The sequence below is a fragment of the Urocitellus parryii genome, chromosome 4 (genome assembly GCF_045843805.1).
Source record: "Urocitellus parryii isolate mUroPar1 chromosome 4, mUroPar1.hap1, whole genome shotgun sequence".
NCBI classification, from domain to species: Eukaryota; Metazoa; Chordata; class Mammalia; order Rodentia; family Sciuridae; genus Urocitellus; species Urocitellus parryii.
This window is the reverse complement of record NC_135534.1, coordinates 210,577,529-210,604,330: the sequence shown is the minus strand read 5'-3', so window position 1 is coordinate 210,604,330 and position 26,802 is coordinate 210,577,529. Positions and strand designations below refer to the sequence as shown.

At 60.1% G+C, this 26,802-nt stretch overlaps 4 protein-coding genes across 6 annotated transcripts; all 4 read left to right on the top strand.

Annotated features, from left to right (window-relative positions):
• Positions 1–441: 441 nt before the first annotated feature.
• On the top strand, positions 442–3,989 carry Lcn15 (lipocalin 15). Its single transcript, XM_026395614.1, has 7 exons — positions 442–547; positions 868–1,007; positions 1,083–1,153; positions 1,361–1,471; positions 1,829–1,930; positions 2,178–2,254; positions 3,939–3,989. The coding sequence occupies exons 1-7, from the start codon at positions 455–457 to the stop codon at positions 3,987–3,989; spliced, it is 645 nt and encodes a 214-aa protein (XP_026251399.1). The 5' UTR covers positions 442–454.
• Positions 3,990–6,363: 2,374 nt separating this feature from the next.
• Lcn8 (lipocalin 8) lies at positions 6,364–9,407 on the top strand. Of its 3 annotated transcripts, XM_026395564.1 has the most exons (7): positions 6,367–6,453; positions 7,460–7,590; positions 7,976–8,043; positions 8,315–8,419; positions 8,492–8,581; positions 8,674–8,699; positions 9,310–9,407. In XM_026395564.1, exons 1-7 carry the CDS (start codon positions 6,397–6,399, stop codon positions 9,319–9,321), a joined length of 489 nt encoding a protein of 162 aa, XP_026251349.1. In that variant the 5' UTR covers positions 6,367–6,396; the 3' UTR covers positions 9,322–9,407. The 3 variants fall into 3 exon arrangements, with proteins under 3 accessions (XP_026251348.1, XP_026251349.1, XP_026251350.1); XM_026395563.1 differs by lacking the exon at positions 9,310–9,407 and having other exon boundaries at positions 6,364–6,453; positions 8,674–8,865; XM_026395565.1 differs by lacking the exons at positions 8,315–8,419; positions 9,310–9,407 and having other exon boundaries at positions 8,674–8,865.
• An 8,420-nt stretch (positions 9,408–17,827) lies between these two features.
• On the top strand, positions 17,828–20,467 carry Lcn6 (lipocalin 6). The gene is made up of 6 exons (XM_026395615.2): positions 17,828–17,917; positions 18,094–18,233; positions 19,262–19,332; positions 19,897–20,007; positions 20,124–20,225; positions 20,415–20,467. The coding sequence occupies exons 1-6, from the start codon at positions 17,828–17,830 to the stop codon at positions 20,465–20,467; spliced, it is 567 nt and encodes a 188-aa protein (XP_026251400.2).
• A 1,329-nt stretch (positions 20,468–21,796) lies between these two features.
• On the top strand, positions 21,797–24,299 carry Lcn10 (lipocalin 10). The gene is made up of 6 exons (XM_026395616.1): positions 21,797–21,904; positions 22,459–22,598; positions 22,894–22,964; positions 23,247–23,354; positions 24,045–24,143; positions 24,271–24,299. The coding sequence occupies exons 1-6, from the start codon at positions 21,797–21,799 to the stop codon at positions 24,297–24,299; spliced, it is 555 nt and encodes a 184-aa protein (XP_026251401.1).
• Positions 24,300–26,802: the final 2,503 nt, after the last annotated feature.

The following is a 26,802-nucleotide window of genomic DNA, read 5'->3' as shown; positions in this document are numbered from 1 at the left end:
TCTGCTGGGTGCCCGGAACCCTGGATGGGGGCCTGCTGGCCCCAGCAGACCCAGGCCTCATGCTTCCCAGCAGCCCCCCAAACTCCCAGCCAGGCTGGGGGTGGACAGAGGTGCTTGGGTGTGAGGCTGGAAGCCATGATAGCTCTGCCATGGCTGGGTGGCCAGCTATGGTGGGCCATGGGGTAGTGATGTGCCTGGCAGGCTTGGGCACAAATCCTCAGCTGGTGCGTCAGGCAAGAGCCTGGATGTCTGGAGCCCTGCAGGAAGTGACCCTGGGGCCGAAGGGACAGCCAAGTGATTGTGTCCAACAATGGACAAAGGGGGCTGGCATTTCATAGAGCCTTCCGCTCACTCCCCATCTGCCCCTTCCTGAGCCCAGGGCTGGGCTAGGGTATAAAGCCAGGGTTTCTGGGGCTTGGAGACTGGGAGCCAGGGCTGGAGGTCAGGCCTGAGGATGAGGCTGGTCCTGCTGAGCTGGGTTCTGCTGCTCTGGGTGTCCGCAACTCTGGCCGAGGTCCTGGTTCAACCTGACTTCGATGCCAAAAAGGTATTGGGTCTCCTCTGGGTGTGCCTGGGTGGGGTGGGGGCTGATCCCCCTGGAAACATCACCAGTGAGAATAGAAGCTGCCGTGGTGGGGCCAGCTGTGGGTCTGCCTAGGGCATGCTTCAGACCTACTTTCCCTCCAATCCAGAAACAACCCTGGGCTGAGGGCCTTTGCAGACCCATCTCATAAGGGGGCAGCAAGAGCTCTTGTCCACCTTCAGGCAGGTCCCTGCTTCTCTGGCTTTTCATTTGTCTCCCTGCTCCCTGGGCAAGGCAGTACGGCTGCTGCTGTCAGGCCTGCTGGTCACTGAGCTGTCCTGCAGTTCTCGGGCCTCTGGTATGTTGTCTCCATGGTGTCTGACTGCAAGGTGTTCTTGGGCAAGAAGGATCATCTGCTGATGTCCACCAGGGACATCAATGCCACCAAGGGGGGCTGTCTCAATGTCCACATGGAATTCCCACGGTGAGCTGCCTGGGGTGGGCTGGGCTAGGGAGGACCCAAGAGTGCCTGGTAGGTAGTGACCATCTATGCACCCAGGGCTGACGGCTGTGCCCAGGTGGATGCCTCGTTCCTGAAGATGGGCTCCGAGGGCCACTTCAGAGTTCCAGGTATGTCCTGGGGGCACTGGGATTGCTCCCCAGGGGTGACGCAGATTGTCTTTGCACTGAGGCCCCCTGCCCCGCCCCCTCCAGGATGGCTGGGGTGGGGCTTGGCCAGGATACCTGCTGGGTCTTAGGGCAGCAGGGTGGGCTGGTCAGGGGGAGTTGTCGCCTAGCCCTGCCCTGCTTCTAAGGCCATGTGCACCTTCTCCACAGCCTTGGGCTACCTGGATGTGCGTGTGGCGGACACGGACTATGGCTCCTTTGCGGTGGTCTACATCTACAAGGAGCTGGAGGGGGCTCTCAGCACCATGGTGCAGCTCTACAGTGAGCCCCCTCCCATCTGCCCTTTTAGGCCAGCCCAGGGCCGGCCCCACCCACCCTGACCCAGGCCCACCCCTTCTGCTTCAGCCCCCCACTAATCACAGCCTGGACCCGGCATGGACCAGGGGGCCGGGGGACCAACAGCACTTAGGATGGGGAGGGGGCTGGCTGGAGAGGTCCCCGAGGGCAGACACAACATGTGCCCCTCTCCAGGGTGAGGACCCACCTTCCCTGGTCAGCCTCCCGGCCCACCTAGGGTGGCAGCCTTGCTGTCCGCTCTCAAAGAAGTGGAGTGAGGCAGGTCTCGCCTGCCACGGCCCTGGGAGCTGCTGGGCTCACAGCTACCCCTCTGTGCCCCAGGTCGGGCTCAGGATGCCAGCCCCCAGGCTCTGAAGGCCTTCCAGGACTTCTACCCCACAGTGGGGCTCCAGGATGACATGATGGTCATGCTGCCCAAGTCAGGTACCTGGCCAAGTCTCACCCCAGTGCCCAGCCCTGAGCCCTGGGGTGGGCAGCAGGTGGTCTTCTCTGCTAAGCTGTGTGGCAGCCCTTCCAGCCCCTCCTGCCCCATAGCCCCTTCCTCCCCCAACAGGAACAAGGAGAGGTAGGGAGGGTCTTCTGGCCCCCTGTCGGGGGGCTGGGGGCCAGGTAGGATGTGGAGGGAGGGCAGCCTTCCTGTCTCTACCTCTTGGACTGCTTGCTCCTGCAGATGCTTGCTCCCCACCTCAGGGGAGCACCTTGGCGACCCCGGAGTCCCATCCCAGCCCTGCCCAGGCAGGGGACAGGGTGAGTTCTCCAGGCCCTCCACGGGCTGCCCCTGGTCCTCACTTACTCTCACCCACTTCTGCCTGGGGAGTCCTGGGCCTCAGGCCTCAGGGTCCCCTCAGGGAGCCTGTCCTGACTGCGGGGGCTGCCGAGACAGCACCCACGTGGCGGCTTAAACAGGACAAGCTCCAGTCCTGGAGGCCAGAGTCAAGGTGTCCGTGGGGTGGGCCCTCTGGAGGCTTGAGGGGAGCCTGCCCACCTGCTGCCCCTTCCTGTGGCTCCTGTAATTCTGGGCATCGATGGCTGAGATTTCCTTCTCCTCTTCCTTCTTCTTCCTCCTCTTATTCCTCTTCCACTTGCTTCTCCTCCTCCTTTTTTTTTTTCCCCCTCCAACACTGGGATTTGAATCCAGGGGCACTTAATCCCTGAATCACTCCCTAGCCCTTTTTATTTTGAGACAGGATTTTTTTTTGAAATATTACTTTTTATTTGAGAGAGAGAGGAAAGAGAGAGAGAGAGAGAGAGAGAGAGAGAGAGAGAGAGAGAGAATTTTTAATATTTATTTTTTAGTTCTCGGCGGACACAACATCTTTGTTGGTATGTGGTGCTGAGGATCGAACCCGGGCCGCACGCATGCCAGGCGAGCGCGCTACCGCTTGAGCCACATCCCCAGCCCTGAGACAGGATATTTTTAAGTTGCATAGGACCTTGCTAAGTTGCTGAGGCTGGCCTTGAATTTGTGATCCTCTTGCCTCAGCCTCCTGAGCTGCTGGGATTACAGGCTTGAGCCACTGCACCTGGCTGCCCCCTTCTTATGAGGATATTGTTGGGTTTAGGGCCCACCCTATCTTCAGGACGATCTCCAGATCCTTAACTAATGCTATCTTCAAAGACCTGTTCCCAGATAAGGCCCCTTGTGGAGGTTCCAGGAGGCGGTGGAGTTTTGGGGGACACTGCTTACCCACCACAGTCCCTGGGCTCCCTGTATCCCCCCCTGGGATGGCCTGAGTCTCTGTCCTCTCTCTGAGGGCAGACCTGACACCTCCGTTCCCTGTCCACTGCAGGGCTGGGTCCCAGGAACCTGGGGCTCTGATGCAGGAGGGGTGTTGGGGAGGCCTCCTCAGACCAGGTGCCAGAAAATGGCCACACCTTGCTCAAGCTCCTGAAGGATGGGGCACCCACCTAAAGCCATAAGTAGTGGATGGGATGTGATAGCCTCGGGCAGCAGGTAGGGACCTGGGGGGCTTGGAGTGGGGGGTCCACGGAGGGCGTTTTCCAGCTCCACAGCCTGATTTTGTCCTCATCTGCTGTCACCATTTCCTGTGTCTTGACTCTTCTCTGGTGAGCTCCAGGTGGGCTCGTGGCTTCTCTCCTGGGGCTGGGGACGTTGGGGCTGGACATCTTGAACACAGAGTCGCCTGTCACTGTCTGGTGGCTTTGGGAACACATGGGGTGGGGACTCAGGCCTTCTTGTCTCCTTGGCCCCTTCGTCCAGGGCCAGGCCCCAGGCACTGGGAGGCAGCGGTGGTGCCCGGGGGACCTCTAGCCTGCGGCCTCCAGGACAGTGAGGGGTGATGGGATGTGGGCTTCTGTGTTGGCAGAAGGCTTGGGGCAGGATCAGCTGTGCCTGGCCCTGTGGGTGCTGGCCTGGGGCGCAGTGCCCCCTTGTGTGGGGGAGAAGGATCAGCTGTGCCTTTCCTCACAGGGCCAGGCCACAGCAGCAAACCTCACCTCCCCAGGCGTGGACGCGCAGTGAGCCCACCGCCCTCGGGCCACCCAGAGCTGTCCCTCATCCTCCCTCCCTGCCTCCCCTGATCCAGGGCCTCTTCCCACCCAATAAACAGATCCTGCAGCCTCTTGGCTCCTCACTCTTTGGAGAATCCTGGGGAGGGCACAGGAGGCCCATCTCCAGCCCTGCTCTGCTGGCCGCCCAAGGCAGGGAGGAGGTGGGAAGGCAGCACTCACAGGGAGAATGGGGCACCTCTGCCCGGCCCTGAGGTTCATGGGCCTACGGGATGATCAGGCACCCTGTGACCACAGGCCCTGGCCATGGGCTGTGCTGCGTGCACAGGCAGCAGCAGGAGCTGGGTGGGCGTGGCGGCAGACCGTGAAGTTGGGCTTGTTTGGGTTTCACTGCTCACTGTCATGATCGGGAGCACTTGGCCTAAACCTCTGAGAGCCCCAGAAATGGGTCAGTGCCATGAGCAGCACAACAGCACACTCCTGGATCTCAGCTGGCTAGCTGGCCTGCTTGCTCCATAACAGGGCCCCTGGACACATGTACCCACCCCATTCCATCCTTGTTTCTCAGATCAAGACATCCAGGCACACACAGAGAGGCCGGGCAAGGTATCCAAGGTCACACAGCTGACAAGTGGCCAGGTTAGGGTTCAAATCCATGGGGTGGAGCTGCAGGACATGCCCTCTGCATTGCCTATGATGAGAGGTGGGGCACAAGGGATGCCCTTCCCAGGGTCCATCACTGCCACTGTCCTTGCCGACCCCTGCCTAGTTCTCCTGAGGCCCCAGCTCTCACACTTCAAGGCCTGAGCGTGGGGAGCAGGAAGGAGCTGAAGGTTCTGGTCTGATGCTCACCATTGCCAATGGCGCTCAAATAGCGGGAGCGGAAGCAATCAGCCCGGGGCAATCAGCCCGATCCTGCTCCTGCTCACCCAGAGGGCCAGGGGCTCCACCTTGGGCCGCCCTCCCTGTTCTTCCTGGCTAAGGCAGCACTCACAGGGAGAATGGGGCACCCCTGCCCAGCCCCTCTGCAGCCACCCTGGGAGCCCTGGCTAGCCAGCCTGTGGCTGGGTCAGCCATCTTCAGCCTCCCCGCTGCAGTCCCCGCTCTTTGGGTGTCCCTCTTGGGCTCCAGTGAGCTAGCCAGCTCTGCTCACCCTGTCCTAACTTGTTCCCCTGCACCTGCCAGTATCCACAGCAGCCAGGTCCCCTGCTGAGTGTGTCTCAGTGGCCAGGACTCCTCTTGAGCTGAGCTTTTCAGGCCCCTCTGCCCTCTGCTGAGAGGGGCTCTGGGAGCTGGAGCCCTGGCCCCGGAGTCTGTCACCTCCCCAGGCTCACTGGGGGAAGGGCTGCATGGCCAGGGTGCTCCTTGGCCACCTTGGTCTTGCCTCCCCTTTCATTGGGAGGGAGCAGGAGAGGTGGGAACCAAAAGGTAGAAGGAGGCTTTTGTTATTTTTTAATTTCTTTCCAGAGGGTGAGGGGATTTTCTTTATAAATATGTGTCACAAATAAAGTTGTTTTGAAAATAAAAGTTGCCTTAAAGAAATCTCTAGCCTGAGAGACTCTTTCCTGGTAAATGCAAGGACTTAGATGGTGGTTTGTGGGACACAGTCAGGAGGAGGCAGAGGGCCAGGGTGGGGGTGCAGGGGTGCAGGGCGTCACTGGAGGAGAGTGTCACCTCTCGTGCGGTTAATGCTCTGCGTGGCAGCCATGGAAGCTGTCCCTGACAGCGGGAAATGGAGGCTAACCCGCTCTCTGGTTCCTGTTGCAGGAGGCAGGGACCAGGGGTCAGTGTCCAGAGGCACCCGTCCTCTCCCCTGAGAGTCCATTGCCCCTGCCCAGGTTAAAGGGGCACGGTGTGGTGCCCTGCATTTCTGTCTGCTCATCCTGGTCTGGCACAGGTATGTTATTGGTGGGTGTGGGGATGTGGGGCGCGGGCATGGTGGGGAAGAGCTGATGCCTGGGGCTGGGCTGGCTGGACCCTCGCGTTTCACCCACTAGCTGCAGAAGGCCACAGGCTGGGCTGAGCCAGGGCCTAGGCTTCATGCTTCTTCTGTTATCCCCAGACCCACAAACCCCAGCGACCCCACGGGTGGGTGGGCTGAGCCCCCTGGGTGTGGGTGGGGCCTGCTCCTCCTGTCAGGCCCTCAGAGCCCCCCACACCCACCAACGTCCTGGCAGGAAGGTGGCAGGCAAGGCTGGCTGCTGGCCAACCCCTCCCTGGTGTGGGCGTCAGCGGGACCAGATGGCACTGTGCTGACCGCCAGGAGTCTGGGGCAGCTGGCAGCCACACTTGCCCATGACGTCCTCCGGGTGGCTGCTCACTCTGGCCCACTCTCCAAATATAAGCCCAGGCCCTGTGATGAGAGAGGCACTGAGACGGAGCCTGCGATGGCAGCCAGGCGGCCAGGCACCACCCTGAGCATGCTCCTGGTGTGGATGCGGGTGGTGTCCACCTTGGTGGACCTAGACCTGCAGAAGGTGCCTTTTCCTTCCTGGCTTGCAGGCAGACAGCGGGGGATAGTGGGGAGCTGGGCAGAGAGGGGCCTGAGAGTGTTCAGCCACCGCAGGCCCCTCATGCCTGGTTGGTGCTGGCACAGCTACCTGAGGGCCCCCAGGACCTGCCCTGGTCAGTGTCCCAGGAGGGCAGACAGCTAAGGGCCCTGGTGGGGGCTCTGAGCTCTGCAGCCTTTCCTCTCCAGGGGCCTCCGGAGGGCCCCCTGTGACAGCAGGTGCCTGCCATCCTCAGCCAGGCTGGCTGGTCCTCAAGGTTTTTCAGGGTTGGGGTCCCAGGTGGCCCCCGACTGCCCCCCAAGTTGACAGGGTTCCCTCTATACCCCTGCCCTCTGCACTGTGGCGGTGGGGCCAGAGGAGGCCCTCTCCTGGGTGGGCAGCTTGTGGGCTTCTGTCCTGGTCCTCCTCCTGCAGGCCAGACACGCGGGGATGTTCAGAAGGACAGACGTCAGGGAGACAAGTCCTTTACTGCTGTAACATCAGCCGTTTTCCGAGTTTCAGATGGCACCTCGGGCTCTGGGTGCGTGTTGGTGGCAGGAAGGCCCTCTTGCAGCGAGGCGGCAGGGCTGGGTCTCTTCTGCTGGGCCCGCCTGGTGAGAGGCCCAGCCACTTGGGCCTGTGTCCTACATGCTCCTCTGCTCTCCAGTCCCTTCGGGCAGCCAGGGCCTGCTCATCTCCCCACACGCCAGGCCTGGAGGCAGCAGAGGCCAGCTCTCTTGGGGCACCTCAAGCTGGCCCTGCGGCTGCTCCAGAAGGCCAGGTGGGAGGGGCATCACCGCCTGATGGTCTGAAGGGACCTCTGAGAAGGATGACTCTAGTGGGGACAAGCAGGTCTGAGACATCTTGCTGTTTTGCCTCTGAGTCTCTGGCCACCAGCTCTGTGCCTGCGGCCTCTGAAATGCACCCTGGAGTCCAGGGATGGAGTCTCAGCTGGGCCTCTGAGAGCCAGGGCCGCTGCAGCTCTTCTCTCCAGATTTCAGGGTTCTGGCGGGAAGTTGGTTTGGCCTCGGAGTTCAACATGGCCCTGGATGCTGGGATGAAGGTGGAGGGCTTGTTCATCACCTTGAGTGGCCGGAACATGACCGTGAAGGCTGCATATAACAAGTGAGAGGCTGGGACCCTGCCCAGACGTGGCCAGGGCACCCTGCTGAGGGGACGGCGGGGGGCATGTGGCTGGTGGCTGGTGGCTGCAGGACCCTCACAGAGTGTGCCTGCCCTCCCTCCCTGTGCCCCTGCCGGGACTCTAGCTCCAGAGAAAGCTGACCCCCAGACTCCCAGATCGGCATTTTCCCCAAATATAAGTATGGGGTTTGATGAAGCCCCACCAGGTGATAAGAAAAGAAAGTGGGCTTAGAGGTGGGCGCGGCTGGAGGGCTCAGGACCGGGGAGCCCTTCCTGCAGCACATCCCGCTGCGGGCGGGCGAGGAGCGCTGGGGTGGGGGGAGGCTGCGCAGGCGGCTGGGGCTAAGGGGCGCATGCTGCCTTCCAGCTCGGGAAGCTGCGAGACAGAGAAAGTGGTGGGCTCAGGAAGAGACATGGGGAAGTTTGCCTTCCCTGGTAAGTGTCCTGCCCTGCCAGGGGGTCGCAGCGTCCTGCCCACGCCCAGCAACTCCTGGCCTTGCTGCTCCGTGGGCCTGTTCCCAGGCTCCTTGGGCGCAGGCCCTCCTTCCCCTTAAGCACCCTGGGTCACCCTGCAGGGCCTGCTTCCGCTTCCCAGGGCATCGCGGGAGGGTCCCAGTGCTGGTCAGGAACAGGATGAAGTTAGGCCCTGCAGGCCTGGCTTCCCAGGTCACCCCCTCAGGCTGCCCAACCCTGCTGAGCCCTGCAGGTCACAGGGAGATCCACGTGCTGGACACAGACTACGAGCACTACGCCATCCTGAGAGTGTCCCTGCAATGGCAGGGCAAGGAGTTCCACGTGTTCAAGTACCTCAGTAAGCTCTGCCCAGGTGGGGGGTCTGCCCCGCCCTCCCCGGACTGACTGCCCAGATCCCCTGGCCCCACAGCTCGGAGCCTTGACAGGGAGGATGAGCCTGGGTTCTGGAGGTTCCGGGAGCTGACAGCAGACACGGGCCTTTACCTGGTGTCACGGCACAGTGAGTCCAGGTCCCTCGGGGCTGAGGGGGCTGAGCCCCTGGGTGGGGCCCGCCAGCCTCCTGCCTGCACCTCACCCTGCCCTGTCTCACAGGGAGGTGTGCCAAGCTCCTGAAGGAGGTGAGCCCACACCCCTCGGTCTGCACTGAAGACCCTAGCCCCGGCTCAGTGGAGCCCTGATGGGAGCCGCCTGTGCTAGTTCCTGGGGCAGGAGAGGGCCGTTCACCCTCTGAGCAGGACACCTAGCACTGATGGGGCCTCCAGAGATGTGTCCATTTTATGGTTTGGAGAGAGCTGGCACCTACCTGGTGGTGACCCCAAGCTGCCAAGTGGGGCCCTAGGGGTTTGGGGCAGGGAGAGAGATGGGGGAAGAGAGGAGGGTGGTCCCATCTCCTCTGTTTGTCCATCATAGCTGTGCAGGGCTGCCAGTGGCTCTGCCCCTTCAGGCCCTGCCTGGGTGTGGGGTGGGGCATGGGCACTGTAAGCACCCACTTGTGGCGCCCTGTGTCTGGCTCTGCACTGACCCACCACCTGTGCGTCCCCACCTTGTCTCAGCCCAGTCCCCAGTGGTCAGCACTACTACCCCACCTGTGGCTAGAGGCACTGAGGCTCAGGGACTGGATTTTTGCCAAAGCCAGGCCACTGGGAGACCGGATCCCCAGCCCTGGCCCACCCCTCCTCGGGACCCTGGAAGTGGCCCAGAGCCCTGAGCACCCCCTTCTGTGTGCAGGAGCTGATTTAGAGGAGCTCCTGCCCCCGTCCTGCGGCTGAGCCCCACCCCAGGGGCCACCTGCACCAGCTTTCAAAATAAACCCACTGGCAAACCCATGGCCCAGTGTCTTTCCTGGGACTGGGGCTGGGTGTGACAGGTGGAGCAGCTGGAGACCCACCTGCTCTGCCAAGTATGTGCCTCACGTGGGAACAGCAGCCCTGGGCTCTTGCCCCCAAGGGACCCACCCAGCCCTGCCATTTTCAGGCTACGAGGGCAGTGGGCCCAAAGCATCCCCCTCCCCCTGGAAGAGTCTGTCCTGCCTGGAGAGCTGGATGCAGCCCCAGGCTGGGGCCCGGTGAACAGGGGTCCTGGTGTAATCTCAGTAGGACTCACAAATAAAAGGAGACCTGTCCACACTCCTCTGTGTGTTCGTCCATGGCTCCCTATTGTCCAGAACTCAAACCCCACAGTGGTTGTGTCCAAGGCCCCCCTGGATGTGGCTCCTCCTCCGCCCTCTGCCTGGTCTTCCCACCACCCTGACTTCACCTGCACAGCCTTTCTCACCCCACCACCCGCCAATCGCTGCCTGCTCACATTCGGGTGCTGGGGCTGGGGCTGGAGAGCGGAACAGGCAGGGAAGATGGGTGGTTCTGAGACAGGCCTTTAGGGGCTAGTTGGCCCCTCATATGTGGGGCAAGACAACCCAAGCTTTCCAGAGAGCAGCTGCCTCGGGTGGGGCAGGCAGGAGGGTGGAACCTGCAGTCAAGAGGTGCTGGGCTGGGGTCGGGGATGGGCAGCCCCATCACAGTGGAGAAACCTTGATGAATCTGGCTTTAGCCTAACTTTCAAAGCAATTTTCAGAATTTAAAATCTTATAAGATTTTTTAAAAAAATCTTTTTTAGTTGTAGTTGGACACAATACCTTTATCTTATTTATTTTTATGTGGTGCTGAAGATTGAACCCAGGGCCTCACACATGCTGCAAGTGCTCTACCGCTGAGCTACAGCCCCAGCTCAAAATCTCATAGGAAGTTAGGTTTAGTGGGCTAGGTTCTGGCTAGACACCACAGGCCCACATTGTAGATGGCCTTAAATCCCAAACCAGGTCCCAGATGACCCAGAGGAGACATTTAGGGCTCAAATTTGGACACATGAGGGGCATTTTGATGCAAGTGAGTTTCCTGGGATCTGTCCCCCAAGGGACAGGTTCAAGGAGCTTAGCCTGTACTTGGGCTCTCTGCTGGAACATGGTACTCTGCTCCGGCTGCCTAAAGGGTACTGCAGACTGCGGGCTCCCACCACAGAGGTTCGTTGTCTTGCAGTTCTGGAGGCTGGGTGTCCAAGCTCAAGGTGCTGCGAGAGCTCTTCTTGGCACGTAGACAGCAGCTTGTCACCGCGTCTTCCCCTGCACGTGTGTGGGAGCCCTTCCGCAGTCTCCCTGTTCCTACAGGGACACCAGCCCTATTCAATCAGCCCCTCCCTTGATGTCACCCAACCCCTAGTGTCTCCTAAGGCCCTCTCTCAAATACAGTGACACAGAGGGCTAGGACTTCAACTCGTGCATTTTGGGGAGAACACAGTTCAGTGTAAAACAAGAGTCCACACCATGCAGACGGTTACAGAAAGCAGGGCCTCTACAACGTACTGTCAACCAGGTCCCACACGAGAGTTACCAGATACAAAAGAAGCAGGTTAAAGAATGGTTGAAAGGGCTGGGGCTGGGCCTCAGTGGTAGAGCACTCACCTAGCAGGTGTGAGGCACTGGGTTCAATCCTCAGCACCACTTAAAGTAAATAAATTAGTCAAACAAGGGTAATGTGTTCATATTCAACTAAAAAAAAGTGAGTGAAGTCATCTCAGTTTCTCTTTCTATTTCTTGTTCGTTTCTTCCCCTAGTTTTAAAACTTTCCTCACTTAAGATGTCCTTTTACCACCCTCAGTGTTTGTCTTGGCACCTTTGGTTCAGTTTGAGGTGCTGTTACAACCTTCTTCTTTGTGTGTGTGTGGACATTGGCCAATGTGTTTTCCACTTTATTTTGTCACTTCCTAGAGTAGCTCAGTGCGAGCGCAGCCGCCTTGTCTGTTGGCTTCACGGTGGGGCGGACGTCTGGAGGTCTGAGTGCTGCCCCCATGCACCCAGTACGGTACCGAGGTCTGCTTCCTCTAATGCACAGCCGAGTGACTGTCCCATCTGCGTGGGCTGCCATTGTGGGCAGTTTGAACCACAGAGATTTCATTCTCTCAGTCCCGGATGCTGGGGGGGTCCGTGATCAAAGTCCTGGCCAGCTTGTCTCCCATGGGGGCTGCCTTCCTGCCCCAACCCTCTTCTCACCAGCATACCAATCCCACAGGGCTCCTCGGCGTGACCTTGTCTAACCCTAACCCCTGCTCACACCATCCCACGGGACTCCGCACCTGAATTTTGGGGATTCCCTCTCCCATCCGCAACATGGTGGCCACGTGGGGCCCTGGAGTCCAGTCCTCCTGGCCTTGCGGGACCTGTGCCTCCTCATGCTTCCAATCTGCAGTGCGCAGGGCTTTTCTGGGGCTCCTGCCTTTGGTCCCAGGCTCTCGGGCAGGACTTTCCTGTGGAGTGGGATTCCTCTTCCTGTGGTCACCTTAGATGACTCTTGCGTTCCTTGACTGTTCTCTCCTCCCGTGGGCTTTGGTGTCCCCTCTCCCCCGTGCTCCACGGAATCTCAGACAGAGTGCCTAGGGCCTCCTCTGCTCGTCCTTTATCTACAGGTAATGTGAAGTTGCTAGGGTTTTCCCTGATTCACGTGGTTGCCTTGTCCTTCCTTTAGGGTGACTTGAGTTTTAGGTGATTGTGGAGAGACCCAGCTTCAGTGACCATCTGGCCTGGTGGCCTCTTGCTGATCTGCACTGCTCCCCGTGTCCAGCTGCTCCCATGTGGCTCTCCTCTCTAGGCCCAGGGCGGTTCCTGGGATGTTTCAGATGGAATGTGTATTTTAAAGGGGCAACTCAAAAGGTTAATTTGAAGAAGAGGATGGTGATTTGGAGAGATGTGCCGCAGTCTGGCTGGGCACAAATAACCTGGAGGTCACGAGCCACTTGTAGATTCAAGCAGGACCGAACTTTATTCCAGAACCCACGCGAACTCAACGGGAACTCAGCGAGAATTCAAAAGTAGTGGGCACCTGAGGTAGCAGGAGCCGCCTTATTGCTGGACAGCAGAGGTTTGTATACACAACTGAATACACAACTTGTTTCAATTTAGCATCATCCAGTTACAGCAATCAGTCATTATCTTAATAATTATACACCGCTTAACTTAATTATCATCATCTTAATGGCTCACTGGCGCTACCCCTCAACCACTCCTTCTGGCAAAATGCCAGGCGCCATCTTGACTTGGTTGTGGCTCTCAACAGAGATGGACTTCCAAAGACGATCTCTCCGCCCTCTACATCTTTCTCTTCCATGAGGCACCTGGGGGTGACAGGTCAGGAGCCACCCTAACCCCGGCTCAGGGTCTGAGATGCTTCTGGTCCTAGAGGTGGTGGCAGCACAGTGGCAGGCCCATGCAGGGCTGGAATCCTATTCACCTGTGGGGTCATGGGGACGCATCAATATCCTCCCGTGGAAGCCGGGGAACACAGATGCGCCTGCTTCCCCGCCTCCCAAGGCTTTTCCATCGTGGGTCAGAACTGCAAGCCGACAGCAGCTGCCTGGGCAGCAGTGTGAGGTCCACCTCCAGGAGCCACCTGCAGGTGTGAGGCAACAGGCAGAAGTGGTGTCCCTGCTCCTGCTGGCCCGGCTCTTCTCGGCCTCCCGCTGCGGGAGCCTGCCTGCCAGAGGTGAGGTGAGGCACCTGCGCATCCCAGGGAGAACGGCAGGCTGCTACCCCGGCTGAGGAAGGTCTGGCAGCAGCTCCTGTCTGGCCCATTGGACCAGCCGGTGCGGTCTTGGGGAGGAAGAATGGGCCGTGGAGAGCAAGGGAGGATCTCCCACCTTCCTGGTGCCTGTGGCACCTGCAGCATTTTGTCTAGGGACCGTCTCTGTAATGTGTCCTCCAGCACCTGGGTCCTCCAGGGCCTGACGAGCAGCTCTGGGTCTGGACGCCTGTCTTCCCAACTCCACCCGGCAGTGTCCACCACCGGACAGACAGCAGTGGCTCTCCCTCTCTCTCGGTGGGCCTGGACAGCCTTCTCCACCCCCTCTCATAGCGTCCTCTAGGCACAGTGATTTTGTGGCACCGCAGGACCACGTGCTGGCCACGACAGTGAGGATGGGCCAGGTGGCGGGAAGCCTGGCACCATCCCAGTCCTAGCAACCTTGGTGCATTCCCGCAGTGGGGTGAGCTGGCCCTTCCCCGAGTCCCAGTCTCTGCCGATTGGTCTAATGTCAAGATGCAGAGATCACGGCAGACCCGTCTCCTGAGACTGAGTCTGTGCCCCTTGGTCTTCTGTCGGAGGCGGAGACCACTTAGGTGTGTTCAGAAAAGAGAAATTGAACTTAGCATCTTGTTACAAAATTGGTGTATGAGGAGCCCCCAGGACAACAAGGTCACCTGGGCCTCAGCTCTCCACCTGCCCCGGCTGCTCCCCCGTGCCTCTGAAGAGGACCTGAAGGGGCACCCTGCAAGGCACCTGGAAACAGGAAACCCAGGAGTGGAAGGAAGAAACAGGCCGCGGCCCCCACCCCCATCTGGGAGGGCAGAGGAAGGGTTGGGATCACGAAGCCCAGAGCCGTACAGACCCCAGACCTCAGGGAAAGAGGCACTGCTGGGCAGGACCCTCTGAGGAGGGCCCAGTGTGGGGAAGAGCAGGCTGGACTTGTGAGAGCCAGAGGGTGGCAGGCTGCTCACAGGGCTGTGGCCACAGGGCATGGCATCCTGTCCTGAAAGGACAGTGTGACACTGTGTCCCTGAAAGACCCTTTCTGTTCCCGAGGACCTAGCCAAGTTGGAATGGCCTGGACATTCTGTCCAGATAAATCCCACCGTGAAGGACGCTGGCTCTCTGTCCCTCATCTGGTGCACCTCGGCAGCCTGGTGTCACCCTGGCAAGTGCTTTCTTGTGTGCACCTGGCACAGCTGTTCCTTGGGATTCTGGTCACAGGAACTAAGCAAGCTCATGATGCCACTGCCCTGTGGCTGACCTGTGTCCCTCCTTGCACTAGCTGTGCAGAGCCAGGGGCATGGTGCAGAGGTGAGAGCACTTGTGCCCTGTGCCCTGGTCTGACCCTGGACAAGGCTCCATAAGGGATGGAGGGGAGGTGCTGTTTGTCCAGCTCTTGGCTCCTGGACCTCCCCAAAACACGTTTTATAAACCGTCTGCCTTGCACACTGTCTCTAGGTATCTTTTTGGGTCTCTCAACAACTGGTCCCCACTGCCCTAGCACAACTGGGCCATGGTCCGACCACAGGCTTGACAGACAGGCCAGGAGACCACCTTGGGTGACTGTCACCCAAGTCACTAGCCAAGGAGGTGCTTCTGTGACAGCCCAGGAGACCATCAGTAGCCCACAGGCCAGTGGGCCCACCCTGGCCAGGCCTTGACTGCTAACTGCAGCTCCCTACCTCTTGTCCCTGCCTCCGACTGTGGACCTCTTGGAGACAGCCAAACATGGCCCTGCCAAGCCCACGGGCGCCTGGCCCTGGAACCCACCTCCAGCTCCTGGGAAGTGAGGAGCCCAGCCTAATCCCATCTTAAGACTGGGAGCCGGGGCTGGGGATGTGGCTCAAGCGGAAGCACGCTCGCCTGGCATGTGTGCGGCCAGGGTTCCATCCTCAGCACCACATACAATAAAGATGTTGTGTCTGCCGAGAACTAAAAATAAAAATAAAATAAAATAAATATTAAAAAAAAAAAAGACTGGGAGCCATCTTGTCACAAAGCCATGAAAAGCTCATTTCTGCTTTACTGTGAATTCCTGAGATTCCTGCCGGGCTCTGAACTCACCCCTGCCTGGCTCCCCCGACCAGATAACAACCCTCTCTGAAACCTCAGCGGCTCCTCAGGAATTCTGATGTTGGGATCTGAATTTACTCCCTACCTTGAAATATCAAGCCATGCAGATCATTAATCTGCCATCTGCCCTTGCATCACGTTTGCCAGAACCCCGTCAGCTGTAGGTTCTCAAGACACCGCCTTTTGAGGCTTTTTGTCTCTATAAACCTTTCTTTCCTGAGGGGCGCTGATCTCTGGCCCAGGTCAGGGTGGGGAAGTCGCTGGCCAGCTCTCTGTGTGCACAATGCAAGCTTGCTGTAATTCGATTTAAAATTGGAGTTGGTGGTCTTTTCTGTGTGTGGAGGTTCAATAGGCAGCAGCCCCTGGGGAGCAGGTAGCCCTGTCCCCTCCCACCTGAGGCTTTCCAGCCCTCTAGCCTGGGACTCAGCCTGGGAGTCATGCCAAAGGCAGGGAGTGGCCAACCCCCTTTTGGTGGACAAGCTGAGTCCCTAGTCTGGCTTCTCCCTCGGGTCTTCCACTGCAGTGCGCCCAAGGGCACTGTCTGGTGGCTTTGCTGAGAACCAGCCTCCCACACCTCTCTGCCTACGAGCCTGGCCTGGTGGCCATCTGCTGGCCATATGCCACACCCCTCCCCACATGGATATCTTCAGAGGCCAAGACCACCCTCTGCTTTGCAGTGCAGCCCCTGGCTGTGGCCTCCAGCACTGCTCTGGCTGGAGGGTCCCGATGCCCCCAGGCCCTCACAGATCGCCCACAGTAGCTCTGACTTCCTCCTGGACTCCAGTCGCGTGGCATCTGGGGGAAGCCAGCTTCCGGAGCCTGGCTCAGGGCCAGAATGAGCAGGCATTGCAGGAAACAGACCTCTCCTTGTGGAGAGGCGGCAAGCTTCACTCGAGAGGGCTCAGAGAACAAACTCCAAATGCTGAGCCCTGATCCACAGTTTCTCACATTTATAGATCATTTGGCAACATCTTAGACCTGTCCTATCTTTGGTATTTTTTTTTTTATTCCTAATCTACATGGCAGAAGGCAAAGTGCAGACCTTCAAGCCATGCTTATAGAAGAGTGTCATATACAACATCAAGCATGCTTACAGAAACAGATGCAAAGAAAGGCTCTTTTCAGGAGCTGGGGTTGTGGCTCAGTGGTAGAGCGCTCACCTAGCACGTGCAAGGCACTAGGTTCGACCCTCAGTACCACATGAAAATAAATAAATAAAATAAAGGTATAGAGTCCAACTACAACTAAAAAGTAAATATTAAAAAGAAAGTCTCTTTTCACAGACATTGTTCAATCTCTAGCCTTGAAAGCCTGCACAGGGGTGTTTACATTTCAAAAGGGAAGCAGAGGGCTGGGGACACAGCTCAGTTGGTAGAGTGCCTGCCTTGCATACACTCTGGTGGCCCTGGTTCAATCCCTAGCAAAACACACACACACACACACACACACACACACACACACACACACACACAAAAGGGAAGCTGTGAGACTCCTAGAGATGTTATTTGCAATCCCAAACAACGCAGGGAGCTTGGTTAATTGGATTTCCCGAAGGAGGGGAGGAGAGCTGACCCTTCCCCAGGCATTGGTTGGGCTCACCATAACTTTCATGTGATTTCATTCTACAACTGGGTCTGGTTTTGCCATCTCATAGGAAGGTGGACCAGAGCTTCGGTTTGCTCTGGGATGGGCCCTCGGCACCCATGGTCTTGCTGCTATTCAGAAGGCTCAGTAACTCTCCCTGATGAGTGAATGGATGACGATCCCAGGGTGAGCAAGGTTAAGGCCTTAGGTGGCTGAAGGGCTCCCAGCCACCTGCCCTGGGCTGTGCATTCAGACTCTGTAAGTGCTTCTGCCCACAGCTGCAGGACAGGAGGCTCTGATGGCACAGTGATGCAGGGGTGGGAAGCCCAGGTGGCAGGCAGCTCTTGGGGACCTTGGAGACATGCAGACAGGGTCTTGGGAGGAGAGGTGGCAGGGTGGGAGCTGGCTGTAGAGAACAGGCCCAGGTGGTGGGGTGAAGGGAACAGGTCGGGCTGGCAGGGGTCCAGAGGGCTGGGATGGGGGAGGCCACGGCTGGCTGAGCAGAGGGCCCGTGGTCAGAAGCAGGTAGGAGCACTTTAAAAAAAGACTTTTAGGAATTCTTGTATTTTTTCTGATGGAAACAGAAGATATCCAAACCTGTGGTTTCTGGAAGAACTACTTGTTCTTGACCAGTCTGCACTGCCCTTGAACTTGACCTCAGCCCCATCAGGTCTGGCCCTGCAGAGCAGCATCTGAGTCTGCCCAGACTCACCCCAGGAGAGTGCAGATCCTGGGAGGGTTTAGGGCGCTCATCCTGGAAACCTCTGTGGAGAAGGAGGCAGGAGAGCAGGCTCTGCACACACCCCTGTGCCCTCTCGGCCATGCTGCAGGTCCAGGGTGGGCACACAGGCCACCCTGCCACCCTTTGGGTAATGTTGCTACTTTGCAAGAATAGTGGCCAGGATGGTGCCCCGTGGTCAGTGGCCACCCACATCCTGGCATTCAGAGCCATATAAGAGCTTCCCAGCAGGAGGGCAGCACGTCCTCCCATGGTGAGTGGTGTGCTTGGGCCTGGAGAGGATGAGGGTGCTGCAGCTGGGCGCTCTGCTGGTGTTGGTCTTCATGCCCAGCACCCAGCTGGTGTGGCTGGGAAGACTGAACCCCAAGCAGGTACCAGCCCTCTCCAACAGCAGGTCTGTCCTAGGGCCCAGGACCCTCCTCTGAGGTCACACAGCTTCTGGGTCCCCAGGGCCAGCCTAGGCAGGCATGAGTGGTGGGGCTAGGCAGGGCTGGGCACCCCTGAGGGAGGAGAACCAGGGCCCCTCAGCTGACTGCCCCTCATGCAGCTTCTTGGGCCCTGGTACCTCCTTGCCGTGGCCTCCCACGAGAAGGGCTTCATGGTGGAGAAGAACACAAAGTACGTAGAAGGCGTCATGGTGACTCTCACCCCAGAAAACAACCTGAAGGTGCTGTCCACCCGGCATGGGTAAGTGGGCAGCGCACTGCACTGGCCCCACGCAGGCCCCTGCAGGCCCTCCGCACACAAGCCTCCACCCACAGCTCCCACAGGCCGCTTCCTCTGGACATGGAAGTTGCTCTGTGTCCCTGAGTGGCAATGCTGGGGACAGCAGGCTCCCTGCACGGATACCCGATTCCGCCTTTTACTTTCTCAGAGTTCTTTGCCATCTGTGGGCCAAAATGGGCCTTGTGTTGGCTTCAGTGTGCCTTTCCTGATGTGGGAGCCGTGGGCTCACCAGCCCTCATCAGCAAGCTCCTCCTGCTTCCAGGGATCCATTTGTTCAGATGCCCTGCACATGCTCCTCTCGGGTGTTTCTTACTGTTTGTAAGGATCCTTAAATATGAGGAAGCGTGGTAAACATCAGCGGCATACCGCTCCCCAGTGGCTCATGTCCACGCTGTTGAGGAAGGTTTTATCTCCCCCCGCCCCCCGAGGCCCTGGGGGCCATGTCCCCCTGGGGAGCCCCTCCCCATTCTCTGGTCTCACACCTTGGATGCATCGGGAGGTGCGACGCTGGTCACAAGCATCCGCCCCTGTGTGTCTTGCTTTATTTCTGAACTTCCTATCCTGTTCCTTTCATCTATTGAGTGGCCCAAACCCTGATGTTTTAGTCATTCAGCTTTGGTTGCCTCATGATCTCAAGGTCTAGAACTTGCTGCGTCTTCTCTCTGGGGTTTTCTTTTTGTTCCCAGTGGACCTGAGCAGCAGCTTGCGGCCTGCGGTGGTCTGCTCCTCTGGGCACTGGCACTGTTCCACGTCAAGTCTCTGCCCCTACCACAGACCGACCCGGCGGGTGCCCTTGCTTGCTCCAGGTGGACCTGGGTCTCGGGGCAGGTGACAGGGAGTGGCTGGCACTTACCTGATAGCCTGTCTCCTCACAGCAGGGTTTCCTGGCAACTGGGGCATCAGGGAGACCCCTCTCTGCAGCCTCCCGGCCGGCTGACCAAGCAGGAACGAGGAGAGCCTGTCTCTTCCCATGGGTCTTTCCTTTCTAGGCTGGAGGGGTGCACCCAGAACAAGATGGAGCTGTCCAGGCAGAGTTCCCGATGGGTGTTTGAGAACCCCGGTGAGTAGGATGCTGCAGGGCCCTCATCAGGCAGTGCTTGCCTGGAGCCCGCTGGAGGACAGCAGGCCAGTGGGCAGGGCCGGGGCTGGCAGGGTGGCTCCAGAGGTCTTGGTACAGCTCTTCACGGGCAGCTGAAGGACCTGCCTTGGTGGGGAACTTGGTGCTAGTCCTCGGGGTGAGAAGACTCTCACCCCAAGACAAAGCCTGTGGCCCTCACATACCCTGCCCCTCATGCCCGACACCTGTGGGGCATCTCAGCCCAGGGCCCTGGGGCTCCTCCCTGGGTGCAGAGAGCCGGGTGCCTGCACAGTGGCTGGCCACCTCCCTTGAAACAGGCCAGATGGGGTGGCCCAGGTTCTCCTCAGGCTCCCGAGGATGCGCTGGGCAAGACCCTCAGCTGCCCAGCTGTGCATCAGTACGTCATTTTGGCCACTTCCTGCTGGCACCAGCCTGCGGACTTCTCCTGTGGTCTGCTGGGTCTTGCCCTCAATCTGCCCTCTGTCCCCATGGCTGCCCCGTTGGCACAGGGGCCTGTGCCCACCTGGGGGCACATTTGCCTCCTAGCCCTGGGTGTGCTGCAGTACCGGGTGCTGGGCACCAACTTCAGAGACTACGCCATTGTCCTGACCCAGATGGAGGTCGAGGAGGAGGCCTTCAACACGCTGGAGCTGTACAGTGAGTGGCGCCTGAGTGCGGGGCACAGGAGTAAACCCCTCTGCCCGAGGCCTCTGTGCTGGGGCATCCTAGCAGCTGGCCCTCCCCGAGTCCCAGGGGCTGTACCTCTCCCCCAGGTCGGATGGAGATGGCCAGCCAGGAGGCCCTGCAGCTCTTCACCAAATGGAGCAGGAACCTGGGCTTCCTATCCCAGCAGCAGGCCCAGCTGCAGAAGGACTGTGAGTGTCCTCAAGTGGCCAGGGGAGGTCAGGCAGGCCCAATGCCCACAGATCACGCTGGGGGCCACATCCTGCTTTCTGCCAGTCGGGGACTTCCTGGAGTTCCCACCCAGTCAGGCCTGCGGGATGGTTGGGGACAGGGCCAGGCACTGGGGGTCTCCTCACAGCTGGCCCCGCCTTACCTTCCAGTCACTTGTGCACGCAGGATCCTCCAGGTGAGCCACCAGCTGGGGGGGCTGTAGCCTCCTGGGGCTGGGAGAACTGTCACCCAAGCCTGCTGGCCATGACTCTGCTGCAGGGAGGAGGCTGAGGGTGGCCCACCGCTGGCTGGCTGGCCCCAGTGCTCATCCTGTTTCCAGTAAGTGGCAGTGCCCACGTGTTCCTGTGAAGCACGCATCACTGTCCTCTCGGCAGCCAGGTGGTGGTGTGGGCTGGCTGCTGCCTGAGGCTCTCGCCCCAGCAAATAAAGGATTCCACAAGCAAACTCCCCTAGTGCGTCTGACTGGGCCAGACAGCGTCCACGCCTGGCAGGTGGAGGAATTGGACAGATCAACCCAGGAAGGTGGGGCACCATGAGAGGCCACACTTGGCTCTGGTCAAGAGGACTTGATGCTGCAGTGTCGCTCAGCAGAGTCCCCTGGGACACAGCTTCTGGGTTGGTCTGCTGGACACAGAGCAGACAGGGTGTGACTTGGAGGTGGGTGCTGACGTCCCCAGGACTGCAACAGGGCAGGAGGAACTGAGGGGCTCTGAGCTTGGCTTCCTGTGCTCTGGCTGCTGCTGGGTCCGGGGCCAGTGACCAGGAGGGCCTGAGCCTGAGGGCCTCCTGGGTTCAGGGTGTGGGGACAGCTGGGCTGAACAGGTGAGGGCTGAACATCACTCACACTGAGATGAGGTGAGTGCACACGGGGGACCTCAACTCTTAAGGCTGGACATGCACACGTGTGTGCACACACATGTGCACCTGCCTACATGTGTGCACATGCTACCAGCGCATGCACTCATGGGTGTGTGTATCCCTCCCAGCCTGCCCGACAGTACCTGCTCAAGCACTGTGACCTCAAAAACGTGGCTTCCAAATCGTGTTCCTAGAGGCCACCGTGTCACATCCAGAGTGCACACCTGTCCAAGGCACAGTCCATGAGGCCCTGGCTCTTTGCTTCACACCTGGGGGTCCAGGATGAGAGGACCAGGGTGCCCCATGCCAGACCAGATGGTCCAGGGCTGTAGAGGTACCCAGGGAACCTGTGGCAGCCCCAGGCCATATGGTGAAGGCATAAGGGACCTTGGTGTAGCCTGTGGGAATGTGATGGCATCTTCTCTGGGGACCTCCCAGAACAGCGGTGTCCATAGCAGTCGACTTGGCTATGTGAGGGCCCAGTGCTGGGCAGGCCCTGTGTCAGGAGGAGGGGCAGAGCCCAAAGCCACAGCTGCCCACCTCCCACCCTTGTCCTGCCTGCCTGGCCTAGGCTGGCTCAAGGTGCTGGGGTGGTCAGATGCCCATGGCGGGGCGTGGCAGTCAGGGACATTTACATGCAGTGACCAAGCTCTCGGGCTGAGGGCAAGTGAGGATGAGGCCCTGGCTGGTGCTAGTGCTGCTGGTGGCGCTGACCCTGGACGTGGGGTCTCAGCCCCAGAAAAATTTCCCGAAGGAGTCCAACGCCCTCAACTGGGGCAAGGTGAGTCACTGTCTACTGGTGCCCATGCCAGGACACAGCGGGCAGGGGCAGCAGCAGAGCAGGGCACAGGCTCCTGCCAGGCCCACCTGGCCTCTCCCACTGCAGCCCTCGGCCCCAGGGTCCCAAGAGGATCTTGGCCAAGGGGCCTGAGGGCAAGGCAGCAGGGAGACCCTGGGGGGTGCTGGAGGGCATGTGCTGGAGAGAGGAGACCAGCTGGGTGGGAGGCGCTGGTGGGAGCTACAGCATCCCTGGTTGGACCCCGGGGAAGCGGGTGGGCCACAGGGATCTGTAACAGGGAGACCTCTGGCCAGGATGCAGGGGAGGGGCTGAGTGGCCCAGGGCCCCAGGACACCACGGCAGGAAGAAGCCCACCTCTGAGGTGGGCAGGGGAAGCTCTGAGCTGCCAGTGCCCGCAGCCTGGCCCTGTGCCACCTGACCCTGACTGGCCAGCCCGGAGCTGTGCCTGCTGAGAGGAGGTTTGTCCAGTCAGTTCTCTGGCTGGGAGCCTGGGGTGGGGGCAGCGCCAGGTGGCAGCTCCAATACTGCCCCCCCAGTTCTCAGGGTTCTGGTACATTCTTGCGGTGGCCACTAATGCCCGGGGCTTCGTGCCGGCCCCAGACAAGAGGAAGCTGGGGGCGTCTGTGGTGAAGGTGCACCGAGGAGGCCACCTGAGGGTGGTTGTCGCCTTCAGCAGGTGAGTGGGCAGGGTGGTGGGCCAGCACATCGTCACAGACTGACCAGCGGCACGCCCTTCCCAAGAGGAAGAAGCCGGCGGGAAAGGGAAAGGGGTCCAGGTGGAAAGCTGGCTGAGGCCAGTCTGCAAGTTCTGCAAGACAGCCCCACCTCTTCGGGGTGGGGGGTGCATCCAAACTGGCGACCCCCAGGCCGAGGCCTGGTGGGAGTTGGACCAGACCAGATGACCTTGGGGGGCGTGGCAGCCAGCAGGCAGGAAGGGCCCTGGCCCTGAGCCTGCACCTTCTTGACCTCAGGTCCCAGGGCTGCCAGTCCCAGGAGCTGATCCTGAGGAAAGACAAGAAGAAGCCGGTGTTCAGGAATACCTGTGCGTAGGACACAGGGGCGCGGGAAACTGGGCCAGGTCCCGGCAGCGAACCTGTGCCCAGAGTGTATGGTGGGCAGGGCAGGCAGGACCCCAGGACAGGGCTGTCAGAGGCTTCGGTAGGATACCTGGGAGACGGGGCAGTCAGAGGGCTTGGGTCCAGAGCTCACTGCATTCCTCTGGGCAGCTTGGCCTGGGAGGCAGGGTCCCGGGCCAGACGGCAGGCCAGATGTCCAGCTGTGGGCGGTATGGACCGTGTCAGTGGGCCTTGGGCTTCTCTCGCAGTGAAGGGGGTGAAGGGCTTCCACGTGCTGTCCACTGACTACAGCTACGGCCTGGTGTACCTCCGCCTGGGGCGTGCTGAGCGCAACTACAAGAACGTGATGCTCTTTGGTAAGTGGGGCCCCGCTGGAGCCCCTAGGGCCGTGGGCTGCAACCCGGAGTCAGAGCAGAGGGTAGTGGAGGGCGAGGGCTGCTCATGGCTGGCGGTGCCAGCTGTCAAGACCTGGTAGGGGAGGCTGGCAGGTGAGCAGCTGGCAAGGAGGGCATTTGGTCAGGGTGGATGGTAGGAGCCGGGGCAGTGAAGGAGACCATGGTGTGCAGGGCCTGGAAGTGGCTGCAGTGGGGGTGAGTGGGAGACCCTCACAGGGAGGCAGAGGCCTCCCAGGAGGGTGCTGGGATTTGGGGTGGGTGCAGGTTACAAGGCCTGGGGAAGAGAGGGGCAGGATGGGGTGACTGGGTGTGATGGGGCGGGGGTGAGGCAGGGTCTGCACTGGCTGGGGGTGTGGAGGTGACTGAAGCTGGGGTAAGAGGCCTGAGCCCACTACCAGACACAGCCGTGGGCACTGAGCAGGCGGCGTTGGAGATGGGGGAGGGGGTCCTGTCTCAGTGACACATTCAGGTAGGTGTGTCAGGATTCTGAGGCAGAAGGGGCTCCCCAAGAGCCCACCTCCAGTGGTGACCCCAGCCCCAGCTCTCCTGCCTTGAAAACGGGGCACAGGGCAGACTGATGGGGTGGGGCAGGGTCCAGGTGCAGACATAGGACAGCGACGGCCCCTGCTCTGTGACTCCCCCTGGCCACAGGAAGACAGAACATCTCCAGCTTCCTGAGTCTGCGGGAATTCCTGGACACCTGTGCCATCCTGAAGCTCACCGAGGAGGCCACCATCCTCCCCAAAGACGGTGAGGTCCTCTGGGCTCCGCTCTCGGCCCTGCCACCCCGGTGGACACTGGTCCACTGGGCCCATGAGCTGACCGGGGCAGGCATGTCCCCCAGCAGCCCTCTCTCAGCCTCTTCCCTCCCCCACAGCGTCCTGCGCACACACCCTCCTGCCCTGAGAGCCGGCCACCCTGCTTGTTGCCTTCGACTGTGGTTCTCCCAGGCCCTGGGCATGTTGTTCCGGATGAAATGAGAGTTCTTCAGGTTCAGTGATTTGTTGATAGGTGACCCCAGACTGCAGCAGTGTGGAACCCAGCTCTGACTGCAGAGTGACTGCAGGAGAGGGGGTCACGTGCCACCTGGGAGGGAGGTGACAAGTGGGGCCTGTGCCTGTGTCCTGGGCATGGTGCTGGTGCCCGTCTGCTGTGCAATAGAGCGCAGGCTGGTCCTGGGAAGCCTCGTCGTCTGCCTTCTCTGTGCCATGGCTGGGTTCCTTGACTGCTGACATCCTCTCAGGAAGCTGCTGGCGATCCAGCAGTGTCCCAAGCCCCTCCTGAGCCTTGAGCCAGGCACTGGACTAGGCCCAGGCACAGGGCTGGGAGCACAACAGCTGTAGAGTTGATGGCCTGTCCAGAGAGGCAGCTGTCAGTCCCGTCATCACTTGAGTGTGCCGCTGCACACCCTGAGAAGCACTCCAGGAGCCGCAAGTGTGAGCAATAGCCCTCAGGGAGGGTGGGGCGGGGAAGTGACACTTGCTGGGCCAGGGGACACCCCCGAGGACATGGAGCAGACCTGAGTGGGGGGATGGCCTCTCCAGGAGGTCAGTGGAGGGCAGCGGGGGCACAGATGCAGGGGGGACTGTGGCCACAGGGAGCTGGCATTGAAGGCCAGCCCCTGCAGCCCCTCGAGGCCTTGTAAGGGCCTTGTTCTGGCCCCAAAGGGCACAGGGTGGGGGCTGGCCCATGTGCGCTGAGTGGGAGATGGGGGCTGATCTGGGAGCGGCGTGTGTTCCCACCAGCCTTGCATGGAGAGGGAGCTGCCCGGAACCCAGCTGGAGTCCAGGGCAGGTGGCTGGGCCTGGGGGTCCGTGGGTCTGGGGAGAAGTGGGGGGACGGGTTGGAAAGGCCGGCGAGATGGGCATGTGGGGCATGGGAAGGAAAGACCAGAGTCCAGGTTTGGGCCTGACCAGGAGCCTGAGTTCAGAGTGTCCCCAGGCCGCGCAGTGGAGGGGCGGGTGGGGAGTTCAGAGTTTCCAGGGAGATGAGGATTTCGGAGACACCAGCGTGTTTGGTAAAGAAGTCACGGGTGTGCATGAGGGGAGGGTGGGGCTGAAACCTGCAGCCGGGGCTGCACAGCAAACACCCCAATTTCCGCCAGCAACAGGCCTGGCTTAGGCTCCTAGCGGTCCGACTCTCCATCCTGGGCTTGTGCTGCTGTGGTCGGCTGGCAGTCAGTGGGCTAGGGCCTGCTGGGATGGCTCGGCCCACTCTCCCACATCCCGAGGGGGGTGCCTTCCTCACAGCAGTGACAGGCATGCAGGCAGAAGAGGCCACCAGGCTCAGAGCAGGCACAGTGCCCTTCCTGCCTCACCCTGGGTCCAAGCAAGCCCAGGCTCAAATCCAAAGACCAGAGGCTGGGAGAGGAGATGCACCTGGCTCTCTAGGGGGAGGATGCACCAGGCACTGGCCAGATCCAGGGAGGGCTAGGGGCCCAGGCCTTCACCTGCACACATCTCCACCACTTTCCTCCTGGGCCCACAAGGCACCTGGAGGCATTAGGTGCAAACCTTTGGACCTCCTCTCCTCCCCTCTCCCTCCTCTCCTCCCCTCCCCCTCCCCTCTCCTCCCCCTCCCCCTCCCCTCCCCTCTCCCTCCCCACTCCTCTCCTCCCCCTCCCCCTCCCCTCCCCTCTCCCTCCCCACTCCTCTCCTCCCCTCCCCTCCCCTCTCTTCTCCTTCCCCACTCCTCTCCTCCCTCTCCCTTCCCCTTCCCCTTCCCCTCCTCCTTCTTTTTCTGGTACTAAGGGCGCTTAACCATGGAGCCACAGCCCCAGACCTTTTAAAAAATATATTATTTTGAGCAGGATCTTTCCAAGTTGCCAGGAGCCTTGCTAAGTTGGTGAGGCTGGCTTTGAACTTGTGATCCGATCCTCCTGCCTCAGCCTCCTGAGCTGCAGGGGTCAGGGCACCCCACCCAGCTCGGCACTTCTGAAGACGATGCTGGAAACATGTCTGGGTGTGGTGTGTCCAGCTGGAGCACAGAGAGCTGCCTCAGTGCGCTTGCCACTTAGGAAACAGCGTGGGCTTTGGGTCCCAACTTACTTTGGGGTGGAGAGTCACACCCACACGTCTGTAGAAACACATCCCTCTGCGTGAGCTTATTAGATTTGGGTGGCTTGCCACTGAGGAGTCTGGGGCTCATCCCACAGGAAGAAACTGTCTGAAAGGTGACTGTTGGGAAGGAAGAAGGGCTTTATCCAGAGGACAGAGAGTGGAGAAGAGGGAGCTCTGCTCCCAAATCAGTTGCCAACTCCAGGGGCTGGAGGGGCTACAGACACAGGCAGGGACCATGAGGGAGAGGGATGGGCTCAGGACAGGAATGAAGTATGGAGGGCAGGCTGCACCCTGCTCCGAGGGACTCACACTCCAAAGCACAGCTGCGCCTGGCCTCCCAGGACTCCACT